The 27684-nt window shown below is 39.2% G+C and overlaps 1 protein-coding gene across 7 annotated transcripts in view; it reads left to right on the top strand.

Moving 5' to 3' along the window:
* Positions 1–27684, top strand: part of PCDH15 (protocadherin related 15) — a 773967-nt gene that overhangs the window by 631305 nt on the left and 114978 nt on the right. For all 7 annotated transcript variants that reach the window (XM_068688403.1, XM_068688402.1, XM_068688405.1 and 4 more), the window contains 3 exons: positions 7362–7490; positions 21641–21946; positions 23136–23360. In XM_068688403.1, the coding sequence (XP_068544504.1) occupies positions 7362–7490; positions 21641–21946; positions 23136–23360 (660 nt within the window). The remainder of the gene's footprint in view (positions 1–7361; positions 7491–21640; positions 21947–23135; positions 23361–27684) is intronic.

Below are 27684 nucleotides of genomic sequence, written 5' to 3'. Positions count from 1 at the left end.
TCCTGTGGTATCGAGATGCTTTTCAGCTGCTTGGACAGCAGGTCAGTGCTCTTCTTGTTCCACAGTGAGGCACAGAGGGCTGGAGCTCTGACTCCATCGTCGGTTGTTGGCCTGTCCTATTTACTCATCAATTTTTCGTCACTGGCACTCCATTGTCATCCTCCATTACCAATAATTATTGGAGTCCTATTAGCAATGTCATTCTTCAGGCTGCCACTCTCGTGGAGCACTGAACGTGGATGCCATAACAATTTGCCTGTTATTAAACATTTCTTGCATGTTTTATTCTGGTTCTTATTGCTCCCAGAGTAACCTCAGATCTGAGCAGCTGTTTTTCCTGCCATGTGGGGAATGGCTATTATTTTGAATATCATAATTTAAGTTCAGATCTCTTGAATTTAATATAGATAAGTCCTGATATGTAAATTAGAATCATTATTTACAGTTTCTTTTTTTTTGATCAAATAAGGCCCTGGGCTTTGCCTCAGATCTTATTATTTGCAGACTACTTATATCTAGAGATGATAGCATTTGTCTTAGAGTTTGTCTAAATTAATAAACTTGCTTGACATCGGAGCTGAGAATGTTTCCTCTCCAAGGCAAAGAATGCTCTCATCCATTTTCAATCTCCATTTAAATGGCAGCGTACACTAAATCACAAGCGAAATTTCCTTCAGATTTATCATCCGTAACATTTATCGGGGCCTGGTGTACTTAGGACATAAGATATTTGTGGAGGCTATGTAAATGTTACACTTATGTATAATTCTTTGCTAAGCAATGTAAGAAGTATTTTATTGGCCCTAAGAAAGCTATAAATTGCAGCTGATGGTCTTTAGTTTGACTTAGGCTTATTACAAAACAGAAGTAAACACAGTTCACTTCAATAATAAATCGGAGCTGCCTGGTACGAAGCTGTGCTACTTTTTGCCATGCATGAATTTCCAGTACTAACTTCAAAACTGCTTTCCAAACCACACTTATTTTTCCACACACCACAAATATTTTTTTATTATTTTTTTTTTAGAAAAGGCCAGTTTTAAAAACAGCCAAAGCAGGTTGTTGTTTGTCCTATTTGCTTTCATTACAAAGAGTGTAATGATCAATGTGGCGTTAGGGAGAATTAAAAGATTCTAGCTGCAACTGATTTTTTCAAATATATTTACATCTTCTTTTATTTTTTCCCAAGCTTTGCAAGTAAAAATCTTCATTGCTAATGGTTATTCCAAGCATTGCCTTAAGTTTAGTCTGCCACATGTAGGTTATGGGAGCTGGGATGTAGGTTCCAGATATGTTGCTGCTCTTTTGAAGTATAAGAACCAGTGAATGAAGAAAAATTAATGTTTTCCTTACATGTTGAGGCTCTGTGATGTGCAGTACAGCCCTTTTCCCCACTAACAAGGCAAGAAAGCTGGCTTTGCAAAAGTTTACATGGCACTGAGAGCAATCTCAGGCAGCCACGGCCACCTGCAGTTGAAAACGGTGGTAAGAAATGATAGGCTTCAGTAACGATGCAGGCAACTGAGCTCCATACAAAGTCCAGTAACCCTTTCTCAGCATGTTTACTTTTATCCTCTCTGCAGCATGCTCTTATCCCCAAAGCATGTATTCAGTACCCTGCTCCCTCCTGCATTGGCTGATGTGGTTACCTTGGCTGCTGTCGAGAAGGACGTGACCTGCAGTGTACTTGCTTTGTTATTTTTGTTTCCAGTGACAGACAGACAAGAGGTTAGGGCTATCCCTGAACGAACGTAACTTTAAAGCAGTAATTATTTAGTCAATGTGATTTCAGTGGTGGTATTAACTTTTTACATTATACACAGGACAGATGATCATGATGTTGTCAGTGCTGCTCCATGCTGCAGTTCTGGATAAGGCACTGTGATTTTTTCAACTTGTGTAATAATGGCTAAATAGAATGTCAGTCTGAAGCTGTAGCTTGCAGTGAGCTTTAGCAAAATTTTGGAGCCATCTAATGTGGATACAGAACTTTTGATTTCTTTTTTTTATCTTCGATTATTGCAGCTCCTGATGGTAATGGCAGAACTGCTCTACGCATGTTAAAGAAATAAAGGTAGCCAACAGACTACTGCTTCATGTAAAAGGTTAGCTTATTCCATCAGAGGGATAAGGCACAGGATAAAATAGCAAGAAGTTTCTTGGAGTGTTCCCCGTATTCTTTCTCAGTTCCAAGTTTGTTGTTAATGAAGTAAAATAAGAGAACACAGAGGCATTGCTGCTGCTAACCCAGAGCTTGTTATGAATAATTCTCTTGGCGATCCTGCCACTGAATGGATCCACGTTTGATAGTTAGCTAAATTGTGACTAACAGAAAAACGTGAATATGTTTGAAATGGTCTTTTTACTACAAATACTCTTGAACGTGTAGGATGAACAGAAAACCTAATTTTATAAAATAGTTTTCCCAGTTGATATCTCAACAAAATATTATTGCTTTGCAATGATACTGCTTTTTTGAGTTAATCTTTGATAGATAATAGGTGGACTGCTGTCCTCTATGGCAGCATTGGCAAGCAGGTAAGGTAGGATTCTTAAGATAAGTAAAAGAACTGTAATCAATTTGAAATCCATGGATAACAGAAGCATTGGGAACAATTTCATATCTTTTCTACTGTCTACTTCTCTCCCTTCTTACAAAATGGTGCAAACTTTTCATTTTTCTTGTAAAACTAAGCTAAGCAAGTACTCTTTAATCTTTGCAGTTCTTTCTTGCCTGGGGATTTAGTCTGATCTGGAATCTCCTCTCTTTTCCAATAAAATGCCACGTTCTACATTGCAGAATAACTTTATATTATAGAACAACTCAAGGAACACTTCAGCCTGACTTCTGCATATGAAGGGTGGTAGTTGGTTTGGCATTTCTCAGGTAAACCCTGTCAAATAATACAAAGGCGTCAAAAATGAGATCCTTTGTGGTCTTATTTAGGGAATGCTGTCTACATTGCAAAGACAAACAGTGCCTGTCTAGGTTGCAAAGACAAACGAGCAAAGCAGTTGCTTTTGCTCTTGGAATACCATATAGAAACCACTTGCTTATCACACCGAAAAGATGTTATTTTTGTTCTCATGGGGTAAATATATGTCCTATATCCAGTCTGAACATCTTGCAATTTGACTGTTTTCTGTATTGCCACTCCCTCAGTGTGGTGTCACCTGCAAACTTGAGAGTGTGCATCATCACCTCATCCTGGTCCTTGATAAAGATGTCAAAGATCTTAAAATCAAGGTTGTGTTAAGCAGAGCTTAACCTTCCTATTTCTCTACCTTCTCCTAGGGCAAATCCGAGTCTCCTTTGGCACTTACTCAAATGACCCCTTCTAGATTTACACCAGCATTTCAGTAAGCTCTACATTTCTGATAATGGTATGACTGGGTTTCAAGAATACTTGAAGGGGAAAAAAGTCCCTTTTTTTGTTCAAGATATAAAGTAAGACGACAGGATCGTATTATTAATAATAGCATGCTTCCAGAGCAGAGAGTTACTTGGATTTAGAAAAACGTCCTTTGGGAGAAGTGTTTGTAAGAGTTCCCCATAATGTGTTGCTGTGTTTATCTGAAATAAATGTGAGCCTCCACACATCCATTGACATGCACTTATGTGCAGAAGTTAGACCTGTAAGTAAATCACAGCAATAATTTTGCTTTCAGCACTTGATTCAGAAGTTACCAGATGCAAAAGCATGTTCTGGCAGCAGTTCTGAGAGCTGCTCTGGGTTGATTCAGTGTTGTCAGGAGTAAACATACCACAGATTATCAGATATAGCCCATTAAAATTCTCTTCAATGGAAAAGAAATCTTTTTCAAAATGAGAAGTACTTTATTAAGCCAATGTTTTCCATGCCATAGTTCTCTCAGTTTATTAAATCTAAGAGTTTTTATTACCCTCTATTCCGTTGAATGAAGTTAGCTTAGGAAGATTGATTTATGTTCAATGCACGTTCCATATCATCAGAGCAAATGTTCGGGAGTGTGTTTTGCGTTGACAATGATGCATGAATGGCGAAGTAGATTTTCCTTATATACACTAAATATGGGAATGACAGTTTCAGCAACAGTTAACAAATAACTGGACGCAAACCAATATAAGAAGCCAGTCTGAATCCATCCTTTGTTGTTTCAGAATATTCTCTGTTAGTTACTATTGAGGTATTAAGTTGGTATTAGATGATGCTTATTGTGGAACGGGTCTGTTTTCTGCATTTGCCTCTGTGCAAGAAACTATAGAGAAGCTCTCTTCGGAAGAGCTGCATTGTGCGTGGTTACTATTCGTGCCACCCGTGTTTGTTTGGGCTCTGCTCTTCGCTGTGCCAGTAGCCAGGATTGGTAAGGAAGCCTGCTCACACAGGTGGCACCTCAGTGAAGTACAAAGGCCTTTTTGCAAACAACAGCACGTGTATTGCCGTGGAAGAGAGACAGCTGACTCCAATACCAGTGACTGGGCTGCTTGCCAAATCTGAGGATTTGGAAGGTGAAGGAGATTGACTTGTTACAGGATCACTGCTGCAGAGAGTAAGTTATCAGATTGACCTGGCAACACAGCTATGAAAGCATGACCAGAGAGGAGGTTTGAGTACAGGAGTTGTCCTTCGCAAGTGCTAATCTGCATGCTTTTCCTCTGTGGCAAATACTAGTAGCCTGGCCCTTAATAAAAATGATGATATTCTGTATATATTATGGACAGTTACTTCAGGGACCAGCAAACGTGTCGGCTTGCACGAGGGAGGCACTGCACCAGAAGATGTTTCGGAAAAGATAGACTCCAGAGATGGCCGTGAGCTCTATAGCTGTCAGGGTTCCTGGAAAGAATGTTAAAATGGTAGCATCAGTCTTAGCAGTTCGTGCTTATGAATGGGCTTTCTCTCCTAAGTAGCTATTTGAAACCATGCCATATTCAAAATATATTTAATTTCATTGCAAGTTCATTCAACACCCATTTCTGATTATTGGATTAGGAAACTGGAATGTGGTTTGTATTGTCAGTGGCAAACCAAAATGAATGAGCATCTTTATTTCAGATGGGGGAGCAGCAGGCGTTCTTGTATTGCCTTTTGCCTGCCACAGCAAAAAGAATGCAGGTAACGATGAAAAAATGGTTCTGCCCCTCTTGCTCTGGAATTGTGAGGCTCCGGATGAAACAAGCCTCAATATGAGGATTTGAAAATGAACAGTGTATTCAGATGTAGGGTAGAAGTTTGGAGAGGGAAACAAAATATTTCCAAAACAATTAGGAGTAAGTTTTTCTAGATTGTATTTTATTCGTATTTTGAGGCAGCTCGGTGGATAGAAGAAACGATAGCAACTCAATTCCTCAGACATCCAACAGATATGTTATTTCAAGCAAACATCACATCTCCTTTTCTCAGAGGTGTGTTTTCCTCTGCCTGCACCTACATTGAAAAGATTCAGAGAGGAGTGTTTCTAGGCTTATGTTTGGGCTTCTCTTGTGGTTGTGTTTGCTTTTCAAGGGGACAGGGTGGTTAAGGGTTTTCTTTAAGATTATGGAGCCTGTGAGGTTTTTAACAGGTGGGTTAGCCTAGTGCCTCAAGGAGGGTACTTCTCAGCAGTTAGGTCTGCACCGTGAAGTTACCTGAATGGTAATGCCATACACATTTCATTCACATGTAGCTTGCCGTGAGGGTAGCTCAGTATCAGCAGGCATCTACGTACAGTACAGGAAAGCTGATTTAATCCCCTCTGCTTGATTTTACACTGCACTTCACATTAGCAGCATAGACATCATTACAAATATTACTGTCTCTGGGAGAACAGCACAAAAGAGTTTGGGAAACCATCACTAGCAATCCGCAGTAGTATGGCATCAGTGTTAAGCTTCATGCCTGTGTTTCCATCATCTGTCTTCCTGAACATACTTGGCTACCAGGCTGCGTTTGTCGAATACAATGACTCTGTTTGCATGTGAACTGAATAAAGCACTGGAAGAAGCCACCTAACAAGGTGGGTTTCCAACACCAGGTTAGCCTGCACGTCAGTGCTCTGCCACAGCATCAGCCATCACTGCTGCTGGGCACGACAGATGTGTCCTGATCCTAGGGATGGAGCCTCCCTGCACTGCCTGTGCCAGCGTTTCTCTGTTCTTGCAGTGAAAGGCTTTCCTGGTGGATAATTTCAATTTCCTTACCGTGTTTTTTGCGCAGTAGGGCTTCTCTTTTCCCTGGTGGATGACGAGGGCTGTTCATTCTTTTTGTAGCCTCTGTCACAGGTCACAGGAATGTGTATTATTAGCTGCAACTCTTTGGTATTTGTAGCGTATAAAGCAAAGTCTTGGTTTTGTTGTTGCCACAACCTTTAAATTCATGAAGCTCAAACTGTTTTGCACGCCTCAGTGCAAAACAGTTAAAGTTGAGAAACAGAGAAGAAAGAGACTTCGATGCTTAGCTATATTCCAAAATAACCAACTGCATGAGGTAGGTAGTGTTAGTTTTTACCTTAATTACTATTACAGCCAAAATTGGTGATAAACTGAGACTACAGTTCATGATGATAATTTGGTGCTATGCTAGATCTGAATGCATGGAGTGAAAGCATCTCTGGTAGCATAGGTTTTAGCAGCTCCTGAATTGATTTAAAATACTGTTGTTTAGTGACCAAAATACTACGTAGGACTGCTGAAAAGGGATCTAACTTGGGCTGTGAAGTTCTGCCAACAAAGTGTTTCACACTTCAATTTCTGGAATTTGCGTAGGAAATTTCAGTAGGGAGCACAGACACATTTTGTTTAAATGTATGAGTTTAAAAAATGTAGTTAATAACACTGTTTGCATTAGGCACCTCTCTTTGTATTAGAGCTGATGTGCTAATGCTTTACAGCGTGTCAGCCAGATGTGGATGAAGGATGATAGAGATCTTGGTCAGATGAACTCACCACGGAGCTGTGGAAGCATGACTGTGCCAACTAAGAGACTGACTACTCATCTAAGCTAATCATCGCAGTAGTATACGTTGATTAGTAAAATAACTAATTTCTTTCCAAGGTCCTGGAAAATTTTGGTATTTTTAGCTTCCCCACCCCAGAATTAAAGATCCTGAAACCCTTAAAATATCACTTTAGACAAAACACATCTGATGTCTTTTATGCATCTCTAATACAGTAGTCAGTCTCTAGCCTGTTTTCCTTCCTTTTCTTATAAGACAAAAAAATAAACTCTTCAAGGGAATAATGCTACCTGTTTCACAAAAACATGCCCCAAAAAATGATTATTTGTTTACTTGTGTTTCTGTACTGGATAGATCTAATACATAGCAGTAAAGTTGCTAATCAGTTGTCATCTGTGAAATTGTAAAGCAAAGATAATTATTCATAACTTTATCTTTCTCTGCAGACCTCAACTGCTACTGTTAATATAGTGGTGACGGATGTAAATGACAATGGACCAGTTTTTGATATGTTTCTACCTAAAAACCTGTCTGTACAGGAAGAGGAAGCCAATGCTTTTGTTGGTCAAGTAAGGGTAAGTTATTAACTGCAGAGTTAAATTGTTTATTTTATTACCTAATCTGTCCAGACTATTAGGAAAGAGACTAAAATAGTTGTACCTTAGACAAACTTGCATCAAACTGTCTGAAGTTTAAACGCAAACCCTCTATCGTCAGACATATTTATGTTAAAAGTTGAAGTAATTTTCTGGGCTTTGAAATACAGAATTAATATTCATCTTCATGCTTAATAGTTCAAAAAGGCTTTTTAATTTAAAAAAAGCTAATCAGAAGACTGGTTTAGTAGATGCACACCACTGTAAAAGCTTGCTTGTTAACTGATTTACAGTGTTACAATATTGTCGCCACATTTTTATACTGTTACTGATTTATTTTTTACAATATTTCTATAATATACTGAATAAATTATGCGTACGTATGTAAGATTGTCCTACATAGAAAATTTCTATAGTATTAAAGAGGAAAATAGTTAATACGTTGACCGTAATAATTTATTAGGTGTCATAAAGATAGATTATGCGTTTGGGTATTGTTAATTTAAGTAATTTGAAGCTGTGTAAATTTTTACAGCATGCGTAGGTCTTCTGGACTACCAATTGCAGATTTAGTCATGTGAAACATGCAGCATCTTTTTGGCAGAGTCAGTTTTTCCTAATGGCAGGTGAAAGAAAGTATGAATTGGTGTTTTGAACTTGTAGTTGAATGTCAAGTGTTTCATATTTCCCTCAGTGAGGGGTTAGCATAAAGGCTGGATTAATATGAGCTGTAAGCGCTAGATGAATTTGGAAGCAAAGTTTTTCAGGGATTTTGGCACAAGCATCTGCCTCGCTTCCCAGTAGCAACTGTGTCATTAGAAAACAGGAGCTGTTTTAAGAATACCTTAACTGCTGTCTCAACAATACCGTCAGATAGGAGAAGACATTTCGGGTAGCATTGGAAGAGGCAAAGGCATATAACCATAATAACCACGTTTCTTTCCAAATGTACATTATTCAGTAAGATATCCATAAGTGTTTCTCATGTGTCATGATGCTTGTTAATTTTGTATTTTTTGAGTGAACTTGACTTCACTTGTTTCCTGGTATTTATAAGTTGAAAAAGTGCTTCTTTGGGATGGGTCTGCCTTTCCTTCCACTTTTGTTACTTATTCATGAAGTTTGATTTCATTCAAGTTATATTTTACTGTTTTAGGCTCCTTCAATACAGTTTCACTTGTACTTACACGGAGGAGGTTCTGCTTCTCTGTGCTCTGCTTGCTGTGTGACCTGGTACCATTAAAGTAAATGTGAAGCTGTCCAAGCTCACGTGTAATTTTAAAGAGAAGGAACTTTCCTCAACTCTGATGAGCACTAGAGATTTCCTACTTTTGTTAAGCTGAACTGAAACATCAGTCCTGTCAAAGACTGCTTTGAATTCTTGCATGTGTAGAAACTAAGATCCCTGTGCTTAAATCTGTTTCCATAAATCTATTTTTGTCATTGTTCATCTTATGTATTCATTTATCATTTATCCTAAAACATATGGACTCAGTGTTTTAAATCAGTACCAAATATCTTCAAAATCCATGTTGTGTTTTTCTGGGTGCCCTCAAGGTACAATAGTCTTTAAAAATGCTGTATCGGCTTTATTTTAGTTTAGATGGAATTATAAAAGAAAATATGCCATTGCAACAGAACCTCTCTCTAATAAATTAGCATAATTTCTAAGTTGTGTTGAAATGAAAATATTTATTGAAACCTTCTGATAGCTTATTCCTTCTTGTGGAATGAAAGAAACTCTCTATATCATTTATTCTCGTGTTTATCACCAGTCCTAATTGTCAGCCTCTGGATGGAAAAAGCTTTCTCTTTGTGCTGCAGATACAGATGGGATGTAGATTGTAATGTTTCATATTCATGCAAATAGTATAGAATGAAGCAGTTTGGGCATTTGGAATTATTTTCTGGACTCAGTGAAATTACTGAAGTGAGGATGATTAGCCTTCAGACGTAGCTGTGCTGTTTAGGGAGAGTCTTCTTTAACCAACAAAGCAGCTTTTGTTACCGTTGTTGTCCTTCATAGGACATTAGAACCACAGTAGGTGTGGGAGAAGTTTCTATGGAAATGTGTTTTGTACAGAAGCTGTAATGTGGTTAAAATATAAAGGCCTATTTTAAATGAAAATGGCTTGGTAAAAGAAAGTAGTACTTACTATCTCTTGTGTTTTCAATGCTAAGAATTAAGCTGCTGACTGACAAGCCTTCTTTTCAGAATCTCTTCTACCATATTCATTTCAAACAGCTGAAATCCACCATAGTAAGCACTGATACAGATTAAATAAAAAATAGGTTTTGTGGGGTTTCTTACCCTTTTGAATATGTACTTCCCATTTTACACAAGGAAAACCACAGCAAGATATTTTTGGCTTAAGATCAAAGGTGTGGGCCCCACTGCTCATTGAGGCAGAGGACCTAGTGGTGAGGGTTACGGAAAAGGTGCTCCACAACTTTGGTGCCTCAGGCTTTTTACTGGTAAGCTATGGGGACTCTCGGCTGCCTGAGCCCAGTGTCAGTCTGGAGGAGGAAAGGATTACCTTCATCCTAGACAATGATGAAGTTACGGGCTGCATAGGAAAATAAGTCAGGCATAATGGGAACAGATGAGATGCATCCAAAGGTGCTCATGTCAACTGGCACTGCTGCAGGGGTGCTTATTCGTCAACAGCATCCTGGCTTGTATCAGAAGCAGTGTGACCAGCAGGGCTAGGGAGGTGATCGTCCCCCTGTACTCGGCTCTGGTGAGGCCGCACCTCGAGTACTGTGTTCAGTTTTGGGTCCCTCACTACAAGAAGGACATCGAGGTGCTTGAGCGGGTCCAAAGAAGGGCGACGAAGCTGGTGAGGGGCCTGGAGAACAAGTCCTACGAGGAGCGGCTGAAGGAGCTGGGCTTGTTCAGCCTGGAGAAGAGGAGGCTCAGGGGCGACCTTATCGCTCTCTACAGGTACCTTAAAGGAGGCTGTAGTGAGGTGGGGGTTGGCCTGTTCTCCCACGTGCCTGGTGACAGGACGAGGGGGAATGGGCTTAAGTTGCGCCAGGGGAGGTTTAGGTTAGATGTTAGGAAGAACTTCTTTACTGAAAGCGTTATTAGACATTGGAACAGGCTGCCCAGGGAAGTGGTGGAGTCACCATCCCTGGAAGTCTTCAAAAGACGTTTAGATGTAGAGCTTAGGGATATGGTTTAGTGGGGACTGTTAGTGTTAGGTCAGAGGTTGGACTCGATGATCTTGAGGTCTCTTCCAACCTAGAAATTCTGTGATTCTGTGTGATCTTTAAAAGGTGCCCAGGAGTGTGGTTCTTTACAACTGGGAAAAAAGCAAACATTACTCTCATCTTTGGGGATGACAGGAAGGAGGATTCAGGTAGCTCCAAGCTGGTGAGCCTGGCACGGGTCTCCAGGAACATAGCAGAGCCTGCTGGAAGCCATTTCCAAGCAAACAGACAATATGAAGGTGAATGGGAACAGCCAGAATGGATTATGGATGGGCAAATCATACCTGATGAACTAGTAACTTTGGGGTGGAATCACTGGCTCTGTGGATGCTGGGGCACCAGTGCAAGTTGCTTACCTTGGCTTTACCAAGTAGTGTAGTACCTTTATAATTGTATTAGCAAGGTAAGGACCTGATTAGTGGACTGCAGTGTTGAGCAATGCAGAAGCTGCAGGGGATCAGGGAACAGTGCAATCCAGAACAGATTTTCTAGTAAAATCCATTATTTTCTTCTTAGAAGGTTCCCAGAAATCTTTTTATTTTTATTTTTTTCAGACTGATCTTTAGCAGCAGCTACTGTTACTTTTTTTTTAATTGCCAGTTGACATGACTATAATGTAGGTAAATTTGGGGATATATTCTACGATGTCAATTACAAGAAAGGTAGAAGTGTAACAAATTTATCAGCATCTATTATTAAAATGTTAGAAATAGTCTATATAACATGTGAAAAGCTGTTGTGTTGTAATTTCTTTTTCCAATTCTGGATTTTCTGTATTAGACTTTCTCTCTATCCTCTCCCAAGGGTGCAAAATTTTGTCTCTTATCTGCTCAGCCGTTCTTTAAAAAAAAAAAAAAAAGTAATGTATGACATTTATACATTTATACCCTCCTTTTGTCCTCTTTCCCATGATACAGGTAAGTATGTAAGTGACTTAGGACACAACGATTAAGTCGAATGCTCCCATATATGACTCCTGCTGCAGACGATAGAATTCTGTGCAGTCTGTGCTCTAAGTTGTTTTAAGTGGGAAAGCTGGACTTGAAAAGGGATTCCCATAAGGGCTTAGGTAATACTTGGGAATTTGTTTCCCTGAGGGAGATGGAACAAAGGCGATGAAAAGATTTCTGGTGGTAGAGGGGAAGGCTGCTTAGGTGCTGGAGGCAGTATTAACACTGAAGTGCTCTCGCGCTCTGCCGCTCTGTGGCTCTTTGTATGCCAGCTGAAGTCCGTGGAGGCGCTGGCACAGGAGTGCTGCCTGTGGGGATTTGAAGAGCGCACTGAAGATTAAAAGAACAAAAGCTAGAAAGGATAAGGCTGACAGTGCAGTGGATGTATTTCAAATCCCTTTTATTTTATACAGTGTTGTCTAAATGAGAGCAGTCAGAGGTTTATTAGATTCCCTACAGTTCTTTCATGTCTGATCATTGGGATCTCCCAACAAGACAGCAGAAGAATTGCTGAATGAAGTTCTCTACAGAGGACCAACAGGAAACCAAAAGCTTCACACCAGAAGCTTAAAAATTCAGGCACCTTATCATCTGTTGCCGTTGGAAATAGCTTGAGGTCCTGCAGGAGATCCAGCGTCTGAATGATTGGCATTATGCAGTGTACTTTGTCCGTACCACATCAGGTGCATGGGAGGTGGAAAAGTGGAATGAAAGATAGGTGAGAATCAGTGTATTGGCTGCAAAATGTGCAAACACATTTGCATTCTTGTTAAGTGAAAGGCAGTTCTGTGGAGTTTGTTACAGAACTTTAAAATGCAGTCTGTGGTTAAATAACAAGCTGTTGGGGCCTATAAGGCCTGGTGGGACGCTTTCTTTCAGTGGTATGGAAGTGTTTTAAATGTGTTGTTTAAAGAAGCAGCTATCATTTTTGAATGCTAATGGAATTTAATTATGATGCCAGTTTCCTACCAGAGTTTTCTGTCTGTGAATATTAGTGAATTCTTACAGATTTCTATTTTTACTTAAATTCACAAGGTTGTAAAACCTGCAAGTCTCATGATTTAAAGCCCGGTTTAAATTTGACAGATGTCAGTAAGGTTTATTTTGTTGGACTAAATGACCTCTGGAGATCCTTTACATCTAAACTGTCCTGTGTCTCTGGATATAGGAAAACTGCTTCAAATGCCAATGAAGTATTACACTACAAGATTTTGTTGTAAAAAGCACAGAAAAAGATCTCATTTTACGTAAACCACCATTATCATTGCTTCTGCACAAAAGCTCATAGAACAGGGTATGACTTTCTACGTTGTCGTATATATACACTGCACTGTAGATAACGCCACACCTGTATAATAAGTACCAGCTTCTGAAATTAAAATCTCAGGGCTCCTGTACTTTTAGAAAAGTGCAGGAAAATTAGAGGTGGAGAAAAGGAGAAAAAATACAAGACCAGAAAAAAAAATAAAAAAGAATAATTGGCAGGAGAGGACCATCTATGAAGCTTAAAAATTAAGCCTTTGGGGAAGAGAGGAGTAGAATCAAGGCCTCTGAAGTAAATCTCAAATATCTAGAGTGAATCCACGACCACTGCTAACTGTGTTATACTTTACCTTTCAACATCTTTTACATTCATCTGGTACATATCAAAAGGAATATAAACAGGTAAGATCTTAAAATGAGACTATCAGAAATGCATCAGAATTTAAGATTTGAGAGTTATAGCATGGCAGATGAACCACAACCAGCAGAAACGGAGACTTGTATTTGGTTGCAATGTGTGCATCCATGTGACCAGCATATCTGTATAACCGTTTAGAGGTATGACTATGCAGTGTCTGCATGTGTAGGTATGAGCTGCTACTTTCCAGTGCAAAAGAGCTTGTACACTGTTATTTGTGAGCTTCTCTTTGTGCTCATTTCTGTAACAGCTGTGTACCTTTTAAAAATAGTAGGATCGCCACAAGGTCGTTTTGCTGGGTCCTTCATTTTATTTCATGCTTATTAAGAAAGGTGTTTCTGTGGTTGATTAGAGAGACTTTTAATAAGACCTTCAACACCATCTCGTTTGAATTGTCCGAGTGACACTGGTGAGGTACAGGCTTTCCATTCCATGTGAGATATTTCAGATCAGACACATAGAGGGGAGGGTATTTCCAGTAGGGCATGCATGTATGTGCTCAAGTGCTTTTATTCTTCCTCTTGCCCACCTCACATCAGGTTTGTCAACCTTGATCATATAGTTGACCAATACTTGATCAGGGTGAAAGGATTGCAGCTTTTCTGAATCACAGCATCTAGAGTCTGTCTGGGATTTTTTGCGCATGCATGATAGGGCATGCTCAAGTCAGCTTGGCTGAATGCTGCTTGTAGTTGTGTACAGAAGCGGTGCTGGAAGATGCTGGTTTAAGCTAAATGATATGTGTGCTGCTTGCTTTTCCTCAGGATGATAGCTCTTGGGGAAGAGGTTCTTTCTAACACGGAAGGGGGGAAATGTAAGAGAGAAGGAGAAGAGGAGAAACTTGTATGAATAGTATTCATTGTATATTTTAACGTAGCTTTATCTTTCTTTGCCCTTTTACAGTCTCCCCAACTTTATAATTGTCATGATTATTTATAAACGCTGCATCTCTGCTTAAATGATGAGAAGAAACAATGAGGCAGCCTTTGCTAAAGCCCTTGTCTTTGTCACACGTGCTTCTCTTTGTATTTTCACCTGTTAAAAAATTCCTTCCACCTTCTAAAGCAAGTTGGGTGTCACAGTTTCAAGTCCAAACCTGTATCATGAGAAGAAATAGATGCAGTCATAGATCTGTGCAGTTTTTTCCATCTCAGACCAGCAGTGCTAGGCCAGGATTAGCTGCTTTCTGCTCACACCCCCAGGGGACTGTAGAATACCTGTAAGTTACTTCACTGTGTGTGGCTGCAGCCATGCTCAAATAGCTCTTTACTGCCTATAATGTATGAAAACTGGGGTGACTTTTTAAACTAAGTGGCTTTCAAATGCTGTGCTCTTTCTCTGTCTTCCCTCAGAAGGTAGTGAGGCACTGGCACAGGCTGCCCAGAGAAGCAGCGCAAGCCCCATCCCTGGAGGTGTTCAAGGCCAGGCTGGATGGGGCCCTGCCAAATCTGATCTAGTGGGTAGCATCCCTGCCCATGGCAGGGGGGTTGGAACCAGATGGTCTTTGAGGTCCCTTCCAACCCGAGCCATTCTATGACGATTCTATGATTCCTGTTTCTGATGTTATATTTGTACACCAATTCCCATCTTCATCATCAGAGTGGTAACAGTTGTGGCTTAATGCAGTGGAAATCTTGATGCTTGTCATCAGAGAAGCATTTCAACCATCTTCACGTGCAGTTTATTGCTGAGAGCCTGAGCATTTCTCTATCAAAAGGAATTCCTATTTTTGTCTTCCTTACACCAGTCTGTTGTTTTAAGCCTTTCGCCTATCTCCGTACAGCCTGATGCTATAGTAGGTCATCTGAGTCAGTGTTTTCCCATCCCTACTACATGACCACTTAGTATTTTGATGGCCAATTCTGTCTGTTTGGATTTGATTGTTCAGATTTCTGTCACTGGGGTAAGAAACTATGGTTTTCCTGAGCTTACAAATTAGAGTAGTTTATTCTGGGCCTGCTAACTTTTGGCTGTGGTTTTTCTTTCTAGATGTTTTTTTCTGTGACTAAATTAGTGTTTTCTTTCTGAAGACTGCCTGGTAAAAGGGCAAGTTGAAGAGTTTTCTTGAGATACATGTCATGGTTTGCTTTTTTTGTAATATTCAGAGTTCATGACTTTGTTATTTCTAATTGATAGAAGAAAATGAATTTCCTTTAAGTAATCTTAAGTGAACAAGAGAATACAGAACAGAACCAAGAGTCTGAATGGTAAGATGAGTGGTTTCAAGTCCAAACGTTTGCTGCTGTGACCCAGCTCGGATCTGGTGTTCTCTAATGAGACAGTGACATGAAGAGAGCCAGCAGTCTGGAGAAATGACAAAAATAACTTCACACTGCATTACCACGTTAGAGAACTCCGTGGGAGCCCAGCTAAATGTGGAGATTTGAAACAGTATATTTAATCTGTGAATTAGCTTTTGGTTTTTATTTTTGCTACTGTGTCTATTCATTGATTAATCCCTGAATTGCTTGATCATATCATTGCCAAATAACACACTCCTCGTGAAAGAAAAATTTCTATTCATCTTTCAAGTTAAAATGGACAGTGCAAGTCTCTTAAGTTTAGGAGCTGGTTGCATGCCAGACAAAAAAAGCCTGTCTATGTTTCAGTGTTACAATGTGATTAATTTTTGTAGGAGGTTCACCAGTCCATTAAATCATGCTTTTGCAGCAATGGGCTTTCTGATTTTCATTTACTTTAATTTATATTTGATTGTAGTGTTTAACTGTTCTTATTATGCAGTTTTATTTAGAGTCACATTTAATTGGTTTCCAAACTAACCCTCCAGGTGCACTGGAATTAACATTGACAATGAAAGTAATTATCAAAGGTTCTCCTATCTTGTATAATGGCTAAAATATGTCTGTATTTGAAAATTTACCATGTGGTATCTTAAGCCTAGCAAATCTAAATATAGTTGTGAAAAAAGGGTAAGTTGGTAGGGATGATGACTTGGTAGTCCAATAAGATAATTTTAATTTTTATAGAAAAGCTTTTGGAGGATATGCCAAAACCTCTAGTGTTTTTCAAAAGTTTCTAAGAGGTGTGTGGGGGGGCATTATTTCATTCTTTTAAAGAAGGAATTGTTGCTTTGAAATTTAAAGATTAGCAAAATTTGAGGCGAGTACCAATGAGTTTTATTTTGCCTCCTCTCTTTTTTTTAGACTAGCTAAATCCAGTTGGACTGTCACTGCCAGTGACAGACTGCTGAATCTGCCACTTGATACTACAACATCCTGTATTATTGTATATTCTTTATATTATCTTTCTTCATCGAGTCAGTTTGTGCAGGGCAATAATTCAGAACATTTAAGATTTGTCACACATTGTAACTAAGCATCTGTGTTGTTTTGTGGTCTAATATTAGGTTTTGTGGCATATCAGGAGTAACATAGCAAAATCAAGTAAGTTAGAGCTCTATGTATACGTTTGAGCATGAACACAGAGTGAAGGCATTACATCATTTCTTATCTAAAACTTGTACAAAACCAGTGGTCTTCCAATCCTGCAAGTCTGTTTAAAAAATAAATAAATCTGATTTATAGGAATAGAGCAATTTAAACATCAATTTTGTAGAAAGCTCCACGGAAATAAACTCTTGTAGGTTTTTGGTCTGCCAGGGAACATGACAGCTATCTGTAATGGGCGTACAGTGATAGCATGTATGTTTAGGAGCCTGATTTATTAATCTAATTGCCTGAAGCGTGAGAGGAATATGTGAGAAAATACTAACAACACTGGGAAGACAAAAGTATTTCTATGTTTCGTTACTTCTGTTGATGTTATCTTGAGTTCAGCTGACAGAAATCTTTCAAAACTGTTGGTACTTTCTAATCTTTTCATTTCCTTAGAGCACTTAATGAATGAAATAGGAAAATGAAAGAATGTGTAAAAGCAGGCAAAAAGAAATTAAAGAGGAAAAGTCTTCTGAATTGCAAGGAAGAAAAATGCCAAGCTTTCTGGAATGACTAATTTTCCCTACTTAAGATATTTTTAAATTAATACCAAGCCAGAAATGTTTCAAATTGTTGTGGCCTCTTACTGCATCTGGAAGATGTTAATTTTGTCCTATGAACACAAACAGTAATCTCTCTGAAAAACATTTACAAAATCCAATTTAGCACTCCCACCAACACTTGATTTGCTATTTGACACAATCGAAGGGTTTGGGAATCTGCTAAACCCCTAATAATAAAAAAATCCTATTATCTTCCATGAAAACAATAGCACAACTCCCACTGACAGCACCCTTTGTATCCTCCAGCACAATTTCTATTCCTCCCTGGAGCTGTGGTATTTGCTGGAATACTGGCTGCCAGCCAGAGGTTTTGTTGGGATGGGTAGGGATGATGGGGAACTTATGTCCCTGAAGAAGACCTGCAGGAAAATTTAATTTGGGGGAGGTGGGATTGGCAGAAGAGTGGTCCCAAAGAAGTATTTCAGCTTTCAGCGTGAATGAGGGGATACCTGTCATGTTTGCCTCAACTATATAGACAAATATGAATAACAACTCTGCCTTATTTTGCTGTTTTCCAGCTCCAGCAGTTCAAGTGTAAATCCTCAATTAACCTGCTTAAATCCCATTGCTACCTGTTGTGAGCAAAAGTTGTGGATATTAGTAGGAGGTTTCTTTTGAAGAGAATGATAATGATATAATTAATATCACCATTTAAGAATTTGTCATTATATTTCAGAGTTAATGATCCTTTAAGAGATATTCTGGTAATTCAGATCTCCCAGAATTGTATTTTTCAAGCTGTTTTTCAACAGCTTGTATTTTGTATGGTATTTTCAAGCTGTAATGGAGGAAGATAATTTGTTACCCTGTGGAACAGTATTGGTTCACACTCATGAGGTTGTCTCAGTAATATTGAAGCATGGTTGGTAATGCCAATACAGACTTACCACAGCAGATAAAGGCTATCACCTTGTAGATTGTGCTGTCTCCAGTAAACATTGGATATATTTTCTGGGAAATAAAGTAACGATTCTTTTATACTCCTGGGTTCATAGGATTGTTTTACTATGCAGTACTTTATAAGGTAGTCCTGTGAAAGATGGAAATGGAGTAGTCCTGTGGATCTGAAAACAGCAGCAGTAGTTACTAGAGGTTCTTCCAAGGAGCATGCTTTCCCTGTCTCTAAATGAACATAAAGAGAGAGAGATTGAAATTTGTCTCATCTTCCTGCATCTCTTGTCACAGGCATTGGCAAGAGGAGCCAGTAAGCTCTGTTTATTTTCTTTTTCCTAAGTATTTTATACTTCTGCAGGTGCTCTCACAAAAACAAATTGCCTTGGACCTTTGTAAAGGAGACTCCTCTATCCCAACAAAATCCCTTCTGGTCAGGCTACAGCGACTTAAGTGAATTCCTAAACTCTTCTGTTGGGTAACACTAGCATGGTACGTTTGCCTACCAGCTAGTTGAACCACTTGGAATAAGACCAGGGAGAAAACCCATGAGCATATAAAGGGACGATTTTTCTTTTTTCTTTTTTTTTTTTTTTCACTATTTCTTTTACCCAGAATAGCAGAATAAGCTTTGTTTCCTGTCTAAATTTACCAGGCCTGTCTTGCATGCGGTTGCAAGGGATCAAACAGCAGACTGTGTCAGTAGATTTTGGGGTGGGAACTCGAGTGCTACCAGACCGTTCATGTGGCAGCTGAGAGTACTTCAGGCTCTCTCTTGCTTGTCACCCAGCTCTGGGTGAAACAAGGCAGGAGTAAATAGGTTCTTTATTTGGTTGTCTGCTCTTGACATTATGCTGTGGTGAGGAGTGATATTCCTTGGACAGACTTGGGGGAGAAGGATGTGTTCCACACGTACCCTGTTCTCATAATGTAAGATTGCTTTTTACACCATGAGATTAGGTATGTTGGGGTTTGGAGGCTAGGGTGAGAAGGATACTGTACGATGGGGAATAGAAAGAAATCTGACCAGTTTTATGTTTAGTGTTTGTCTTGTTTTTTTATGACTCCTACTGGACCTTACCTAGTTAAAGTGAGCTTTAAACATCAGCCCTGCTTGAACATAAGTTCAGGCAGGGCTGATGTTTAAAGTAGCACTTTCTGAAAGCCCAGCTGTGTGTCACCTGGAACCCACTGGCAACAGAGCTTCTCCGTGGTAGTGTGGAGCATGGTTATGAAATATGGATGATTCAACTCATCCGTCTCGATATAAAGCTGCAACTGCAAGCAGGAACAGGCAGCACAGTGCCACCTGCAATTCCTTCAAAGACTTCACGGAGCTCATGCCCACAGGCTTTGAGAGGCTCCAGGAGATGATTTTCACTGGAAGGAGGAGCTCCTTTCTTATACCCTTCAGATGGCATTGTTTTAGAAAAAGTCATCCCATAGCTAACTTAACTGGATTTGATAATATATAGGGGAAACAAATCAGTCCTGCAGAATGTGAAAAATATGTTAATGCCCAAGGATGTGCACAAATGAGTTTAAACGTAAGTAGTCATGTTTTTGGAGCCAAGTTGCAAAGTGTGCTGTTATTACAGAAGTCTCTTTACATGTTTCTCTATTTTAAACTGTACTTAACTGTGTTAATGTTAGTAATAAAAATAAAGAATTGCCTGGTCTAATTTCATGATTTCCAGTGATAGCAGTGTTAAGGATTAACTTTGTTTAGTATGTGTATTCAGTTTTTATTTTAAAATCTGTTTGCTCTTGGTCAGTTAGCATCAATCTAATTGCTGTTAAATGATCTTGGCTTAATTTAGAGCCTAAATGTGAGTACTGACCTCATGCATGTATTGGAGGTAAGGTTTTGAAGCTGAGGGTTTGTGTCTTACCTAGAAGCAGACTTCTTCATTTCCTGTACTTTGCTTGTCTTTCAGTGGGCTAACATTTTATTACTGTATTCTTGAAACTTTCTTCCTCCATTCGTTTTCTGATGGTTTTCCTGTATATCATCTATCAGGAAATAGATTTGATTCTAAGCTTAAGTAAATCAACCATTCATTGAAAGATGTCGATTCAAAGGATGTGTTCTCCATTGACGGGTCATTATGAAGTTATAGCCATTACTGCTTAGTGCATTGATGTAGTGCAGGAGGAAAACACAGTGAAATTTTTCTTATTAAAAGTTTTAATTAACTTTTAATTGATTTCTAGGAAGATAAATGGCTTTGTTACAATATTTTAAAATTAACACCTTCACCAGAATTAAACATTCATGGAAATTTCCTGAGCATTTTTCATATAACAAAACATGAAAATCTTTTCTCATCTTCTCAGATGTCTGTAGCCCCATTTATGAAGTCAAACAAATGAAAACGCCTTTCTAACTGAATGGCCTTTGTTTAATTTACATGGCCCTATTCATCATGCTTTAATTTAATTAAAAGGAGGAAAAACAACAGGTCAGCATTCAAATTATGCTCTAGTGCCTTTAGGAATAATGAGGCTGAATCTTTTCCATCCCCATTAGGGCAGTAACACAATAACAAGAACTATTTAGCTGATACTGAAATCTGAGGCTTAGATCGCTACACAAGACTTAAGATTCCAATTGGACAAAATCTAAACATTTATCTATTGCAATTATTGGCATTTTCTGTGTGTAGAAGAATAAGGATGAAATTTGGTATCGTTTGATTTTGAAGAACATGATGTACAAACTGTACAAAGTTAAGTAGTTCTTCAGAGAGCAATGATAAAAAATTCACTAAGTGTGACAACCTTAAGTGAAATTAAGATTTTTAACTAATGTGTCCATTCTGTCTGTCTGCTGACTGCATCCATATAAGCATGGATCCCATAATGATTGGTAGCTACAAAACACCTAAATTACAGTGTAAAATAAAAGATCTCCATATGGTTTAGTGGGGACTGTTAGCGTTAGGTCAGAGGTTGGACTCGATGATCTTGAGGTCTCTTCCAACCTAGAAATTCTGTGGTTCTGTGAAACCACCGAACTCTGAAGATACTTGAGCATTATAACTGCCTGACTTTGGAAGCATCTAGTTTGTTTTCTGCAGATGATGTCCAAGACTGAGCATCTAGATGTGTATTTTCTCCTGAAGTTCATCTGAGATCCAGAAAAGCTGCCTTCAATCACTGCAGATTAATAGGTTTGATTTTGTAGATTATTTTTTTTAATCTTCAACAAAATATGAGTGAGAGGCAAGTTGCTGTGAACAAGAAATGCTGACTAGCCACACAGACGTTACTACTTTGTAGAATATTAGCTTAGCTTACCTTGCAACTCCCACGTAGGTGTGTCCCTTGTATTTAAAATGTGCATTAACATGTGGTTCTTTTTTCTGTTTCTTAGGCCACCGACCCAGATGCAGGTGTTAATGGTCAAGTTCATTATAGTTTGGCAAATTTCAACAATCTTTTCCGAATCACATCAAATGGTAGCATTTACACAGCAGTTAAATTGAACAGAGAAGTAAGAGACTATTATGAACTTATCGTTGAAGCAACAGATGGAGCTGTGGACCCCCGCCGTTCAACACTAACTTTAGCAATCAAGGTGCTGGATATTGATGACAACAGCCCTGTTTTTACTAATGCTTCCTACACTGTCTGTGTGCCTGAAAATCTACCACCTGGCACTGTCTTCCTGCAGATAGAGGTAAGAAAGCATTACAGAGTGAAGACAATGTTTTGTAACTGTTGTGGAGTACTAAGTATGTTCTTAGTTAACTTCTCGGTGGGACTGAAGTAAAAGACTGCAGACCGGAGTCAAGGAAGGTCTGATATCTACCAGACTGAAAAATTCATGGCCGTTAAAGAGGTACATGAAATATTTTGGGGGGTTCACTTAGAAATAATAGCAGTTAGTTAATAAATAAATAAATTGAGCAACACTGCTATTGTCATATTGTTTGTCATAAGTGTCATAATTGTTTTACATGTGAAGTGCACTTGGTTTGTTCTTGAAAGCTCATTATATTGTTCCTATATGTTTGTGTTGATAGCGCAGTATCTCAACTGATTCAAACTAAAGTCAAACCTAGAAGTCCAACTTCATTATAGTCAATGGAGTTAAGTAGCTGTTTCTGGAAGAAACTGACCTAACACTAAGTTTGTCATCTGAGATAGCTGCAGTAAAGTGGGCACCTTGAGGTGTCTTCTCTCTGTTGACTATAAAAACAAAAATAAACCATTTAGACAAGTGATAGTTAATTGTTGTTAATCTAGCTCGCTCATCCTGAGCTAGATCTCTAAAGACAGCCGAGACTCACTTCCCATAAGTAGTCTATGTAGCCTCCCGATGTTTTAGTCAGCAGATTTTAATGAGAAGAATCTGTCGTGGGATAATTTCATCAAGAATATTTTTTATCTGGAGCTGCCTGCAGGTAAATTGTAAGTGGAATTCACAGCTAAAGCAATTGCATAATATTCTTCCTAATGAAAGTTAATATTCTTTGTCTAAATACTGGTATGAAATAAAAACATTCATGCTGCAATACGAGGTAAAATCAGCGGTCTGCTTAGCCCAGCATCCTCTCCCTGGCAGTGGTAAGTAGTAGGTGCACAGGGAAAAGACAAGAACAGAACAAACTTCCAGTGACTCTTGCACAGAATATCGTGTCCCTTTCATGTGGCAGGTACCTCTGGATTTAATAACCTCAAGTGTTCTTTCTGCTTTGGGTTTGTGCAGTAGTTTTAAGTTCATTCAATAGTATTAGAATAATATAATGAGATTATATGTATTTGCAGTTGCTTGCCTTTTTATGTTTTTAACCTAGTAGGGATTTATTTAGTAAAATAGATTTTGTTTGCCTTAAGTATTTTTTTTTCTGTGTGGCATGGTCTAGGCGAAGGATGTTGATCTTGGTTCTAACGTTACCTATCGAATACGGACGCAGGAAGCACTACAGTATTTTGCACTGAACAAGTACACCGGCGAGTTGTCACTTCTGAAGTCCTTGGATTACGAGTCATTCTCCGACACAGAAGCAACTTTCACCTTTCTTGTGGAAGCCTTCGATAGCAAGGGCACTATGCCTCCTGGTATTGCTACTGTCACCGTGAGAGTAAAGGTAAGAGGAGTAGCGGGTCAGTTGATAGCATCCTCTCCTATTTGGTACGAAATACCTCTGCGACCCTTGCAGGTGTGCTGATGAACCACCAGAGCACAGTAGCAGTATGTCTGCTTTCCTACTTGCAGAAAGCTACTGGCTTTTTCTGACAGCAACTTGTTCTGCTAAATGCGCACTTTATAACAGCTATAATTATTTTGCTATATGCAATTAAGTAGTTAAATCTTGGTTCATAGATTTATGAAGTACAAGAATACCTGACAAATACATAAACACTTAGTCCTTTAGAATTGCTGAAAGATTGAAATAAGTACCTAATGGAATTGTTTGCAAAAATGACACCATCACGTTTCAGTTAAGGCTCTCATAAATTGTAATTTTATGAACCATTCAGGTGTATTGAGTGCTGATGTGGCACACGATGCCTTACACTTCAGTTTCAGCTACCTGAAAATATAGAGCTGCAAAGAAACAGGCTTATTCAGTGGTCTTTCGCAATAAATCGTTTTTATGCTGAGAGTTGCAGCATCACCTGTGTTTCTGCTGTCTCGCCAGCAATATGGGGATAATGGTATTCTGTTTGGGAGGATCCACAAATGAAAAGCGCTTGTAGCAGAGGCGTTAGCACTTAACATCTTCAGTTGGTTGATGTGCTTGTGTCCAAAAGGGGAGGATGCTTTAGAAGCTCTAAATCTTGTTTCCTTGCATTTACAATGGTGCAGTTCTGGAGCCAGTCAGACAAATCCTCTTGTCTGGTTGTTTCATTTTTGTTGACTGTCAGTGAAGAACAGTCAGCGGTGGGAGACAAGAGAATTTAATTACTGGCACTTCAGCTAAGAAGCAAAATTTGTAGCAAGAGAAAAAGCATGTCCTACAAATACAAACTTCCTACCTGGCAACTGCAGTGTAAATGTAAGTCTGCAAAAAATATTTAGCATTTATGAATCAGTCTCTGGTTCAGCTTACTGCGTATCTGCAGATGCCATGGATTGCCAGATGATTTTGAGTAATTCTGTTTGTTGGTCTCTACTGAGCTCTGAATTATTCTAGGAACAGTAAATGTCTCAGATTATTAGCATTGATGGCAACATAAGAAGGCTTCTACAGTACCTCTCTGTCTCTGTAAAATGCTTGAGATTGAGATGCAGTGCTTCTGCTTCCTGCCGGGCTGCCCTCTGAACCGGTGTTTTCAAAGTGAATCAAAGGCAAAAATAGCTTTTCACATCGTTCCGTGAGCCTTATTTGTCTATACTGTTCAAGGAGGAAGTTGCTCAAATCTGTATTTTTTTTTTTTTCTAGAAGAAACTTTTTCCCAGCTCGATGCTTTTTAGCAAGAATCAAGCTTTGTTTTTGGGCCTGAAAGCAAAGGCAAACAGCCTATAGATTATATAGGAAAGAAAAAAAAAGGGCTGGAGGTGATTTTTAATTCGTATTATCATACCAAGCAACAGCTTGATTTTTGCAGCTGATCAGTGGACATAATTGAATAACTGCATTAAGATAATGGGTAGATTCTGACCTTGAGTGGCAGGTAGGAGAGTAGCATTGTCAGTGGCACTCATGAGTGGGGAAGGGCTTTTGGAAAAAGTAATTTTTCATCTCTCATTGTGTCAGACAGATGCCATTAGTGGGTACATGTCAGAGAGATGGTAAAAATTTAGAACCTTGATTACCAGACAGATCTAGAAAAGAAATAATGGTTTGTTTTGAGATTTGAGGAACTTTCCAGATCCTAAAAATAATAAAAATACATTTGGGGAGGAAAAAAAAAAAAAAAGGAAATAGAAATCAGAGCCATTTGCTACCTGTGTGGTATGAGGAGGGTCCATAAGAGGATACCTTGAGTGGCAGATTCAGGAGACGGAGCCTCAAGGGGCAGAGGCAGGAGCAAGGCATGTAGCTGACCTTCGGTGAGAAAATAAATGCAGAAGGAACACAGAGCACAGTGCAGTTTGGGTTTGTTCCTGATGGAAAAGAGCCATACCTGCCCTTGAACTGCAGGGAGAGAGCTGGTGTGTCTGTGGTGGGGGCAAAAGGTCCCGATCAGTGCAGAGGAGAAGACATGGGATGGGGGTTCCTTTGGGGACAGAGATACTGGGTACAGCCTCTAGTACAGGGCCAGCATGGGCACGTGGTGGCAGGCTGGCACAGGGTGCTCATCTATTCCGGTAGAGCACTGAATCTGGCCCTAGAGCTCAAATGTGTGGTGGCGTGAGGCTCTGCATGGTGTGGTAGAGGTCCTCACTTGTCTATTTTCTGATTGCAATCTGGTCTTATATTCCTCTGCCATCCTGACTGTAGTCCAGGCTGCTGCTGTAGGGCATGATAGATAACTCCTGATAAGCATGCTCATTGTTTCATGGGAGTAATTGACAATTTTCTAGTCTACGGCTGGGATGTCTGCACAGGGAATCAAAGAGGTTTTAAAACTGGAGATTTTTGCCAGACCTTCTGCCACTGCAGATCCTGTGTTCAGGGACAGGGTAATCCTGCGTGGGGATGTACATCCCTCTGCGTGGCTCTGCAGGAGCCCTTCCCGTTCAGCCTGTCTTTTGCTCCTGCTCTGCATTAGGAACGGGATGTGTCTTTTTCCTATTAGTAATAAAAGCATTTTTACTTTATTTAGAGGAAGGTATTAGAGTATGGTTATTTTTTTTTTACAGTCTTTGTGACCCCAAATAGGAAATAAACCATGTGCAGATGTATTGTAGGCCCCATAACAGTAGTTATGCAGCTTGCAGACTTTAATAACTCGAAATTGACTTAGAGAAAAGCAGGAGCAATCAGTAAGGCAGTAATAAGACCAAGCAGGGAATTTATGTAACCATGAGGAATTCAGTCTCTATGATCTTCAGAGTATTACTCATATTGAAGAGATTTCCAGTCCTTTTGGTCTTGTGCTCCTCTGTTAACATTTGTCATTTTTCACAGTCCAACTTTTAACCATGAGCATTGTAATTTTTCCTGTGTGATAGGATTCTGTTATCCAACTACGGACAATGCCTGATGGTGTCATATATTATTTATGTGGTATAAAAGAAAATGAGCAGCAGTGCCTTGCACCATAATCACACTGAGCTTTGCAGCTAGGATGAGGGTGGATACACGCTGTGACTTTCCTTAGACTCTCAGCCTTTGGCATGACAAGTTACAAATAGTTTATATTAACCTTCCCTGAACTTGATCAAAACACAGATTGCAAAACAACTTCATCTGTTACCTACATGTCAGTGTTAAAATATGTTCTTTGCCACTGCTGCAGCCAAGTGGCCCTTTACAGTGTGTGACTTACGATTCCTTATTTGAAGGAAATTGAAGGAAAAATAATGAATTAATTGTTCATTTAATGAGGAAAATCATCCTGTGTTTGAATATGCCTTTAGGAAGTTGTATTTTGCCAGAAAGTAATATTGATAGCCTTAAAGTAAACAAAATTTCATCTAATTTTTCTCTAGTTTCCTGTTTCATAAATCAGATGCTGTTGCATTGTTTCTAGTATTGGTTGGGAGGAATAATGTAGGTAGCATGGAGTTTCTCTTGCCTGAGATTGTTCTTCCTCTTGCTGCTTATGTAGCTTTACTGGAAAGTCCTAACGAGTCATCTTATCCTGGGATGTCTGGAGAGGTTACACAAGTGTTCATTCTGGTTAATTGGTGGTGGTAATCTGGTGTGTAATCAAGAACACAGAACTAATTACTGTACGTTTTTGTTGTTGTTGTTTGCGTTTTGTTTTGTTTCATTTTTTAGTACAAATGTGTATAGATATAAAAAAAAATGTGTGTGGGTTAGAAGCAGTGAACTTTGTCAGTCTTGAAAATTAAGTTTAAGTCAGGAAAGTATTAGCACCTCCAAGAGACAACTTGCGTGCTGTTGTGTAGTGGCTTCCCGCTGTGGAGGCACCGTTTCTCTCACCAGGAAAGTGGCAGAGGTTTGCATTCACTCGGTGCCTGGGAGGGCTGAGTTTGCTTAGAGAGCCTGTAGTGCCTATGGCACTTCTAAGCATCCCCTCACAGTATAAATGTTTCCTAGGATTGGAAGAAGTAGAACCCTTACTGTTCCAATGGTGTGCTTATTATCAGGATTTACTGTTTGCAAACAACTACTGTAATAGTAGAGCTTCTTCAGAGAAAAAAGGACTAACTTTTTCCTGGTTTAGATTGCTGTTATATGAGTAATGTGTTCCTAAACACACATTGTAAGAATCTGTGTATAATGGGGCCTGTATGATGCTTGCATATTTTATGGTATGATTTCGTCTTATTAGTAGTACCATCATTATTTTTGTATTAGTTTGTCTCTTGTTTATTATAACTGCTTTTTCTTC

The sequence above is a fragment of the Anas acuta genome, chromosome 7 (genome assembly GCF_963932015.1).
Source record: "Anas acuta chromosome 7, bAnaAcu1.1, whole genome shotgun sequence".
Classification (NCBI taxonomy): domain Eukaryota; kingdom Metazoa; phylum Chordata; class Aves; order Anseriformes; family Anatidae; genus Anas; species Anas acuta.
The sequence above is the reverse complement of the archived record's forward strand: the minus strand, read 5'-3'. Positions and strand labels throughout refer to the sequence as shown.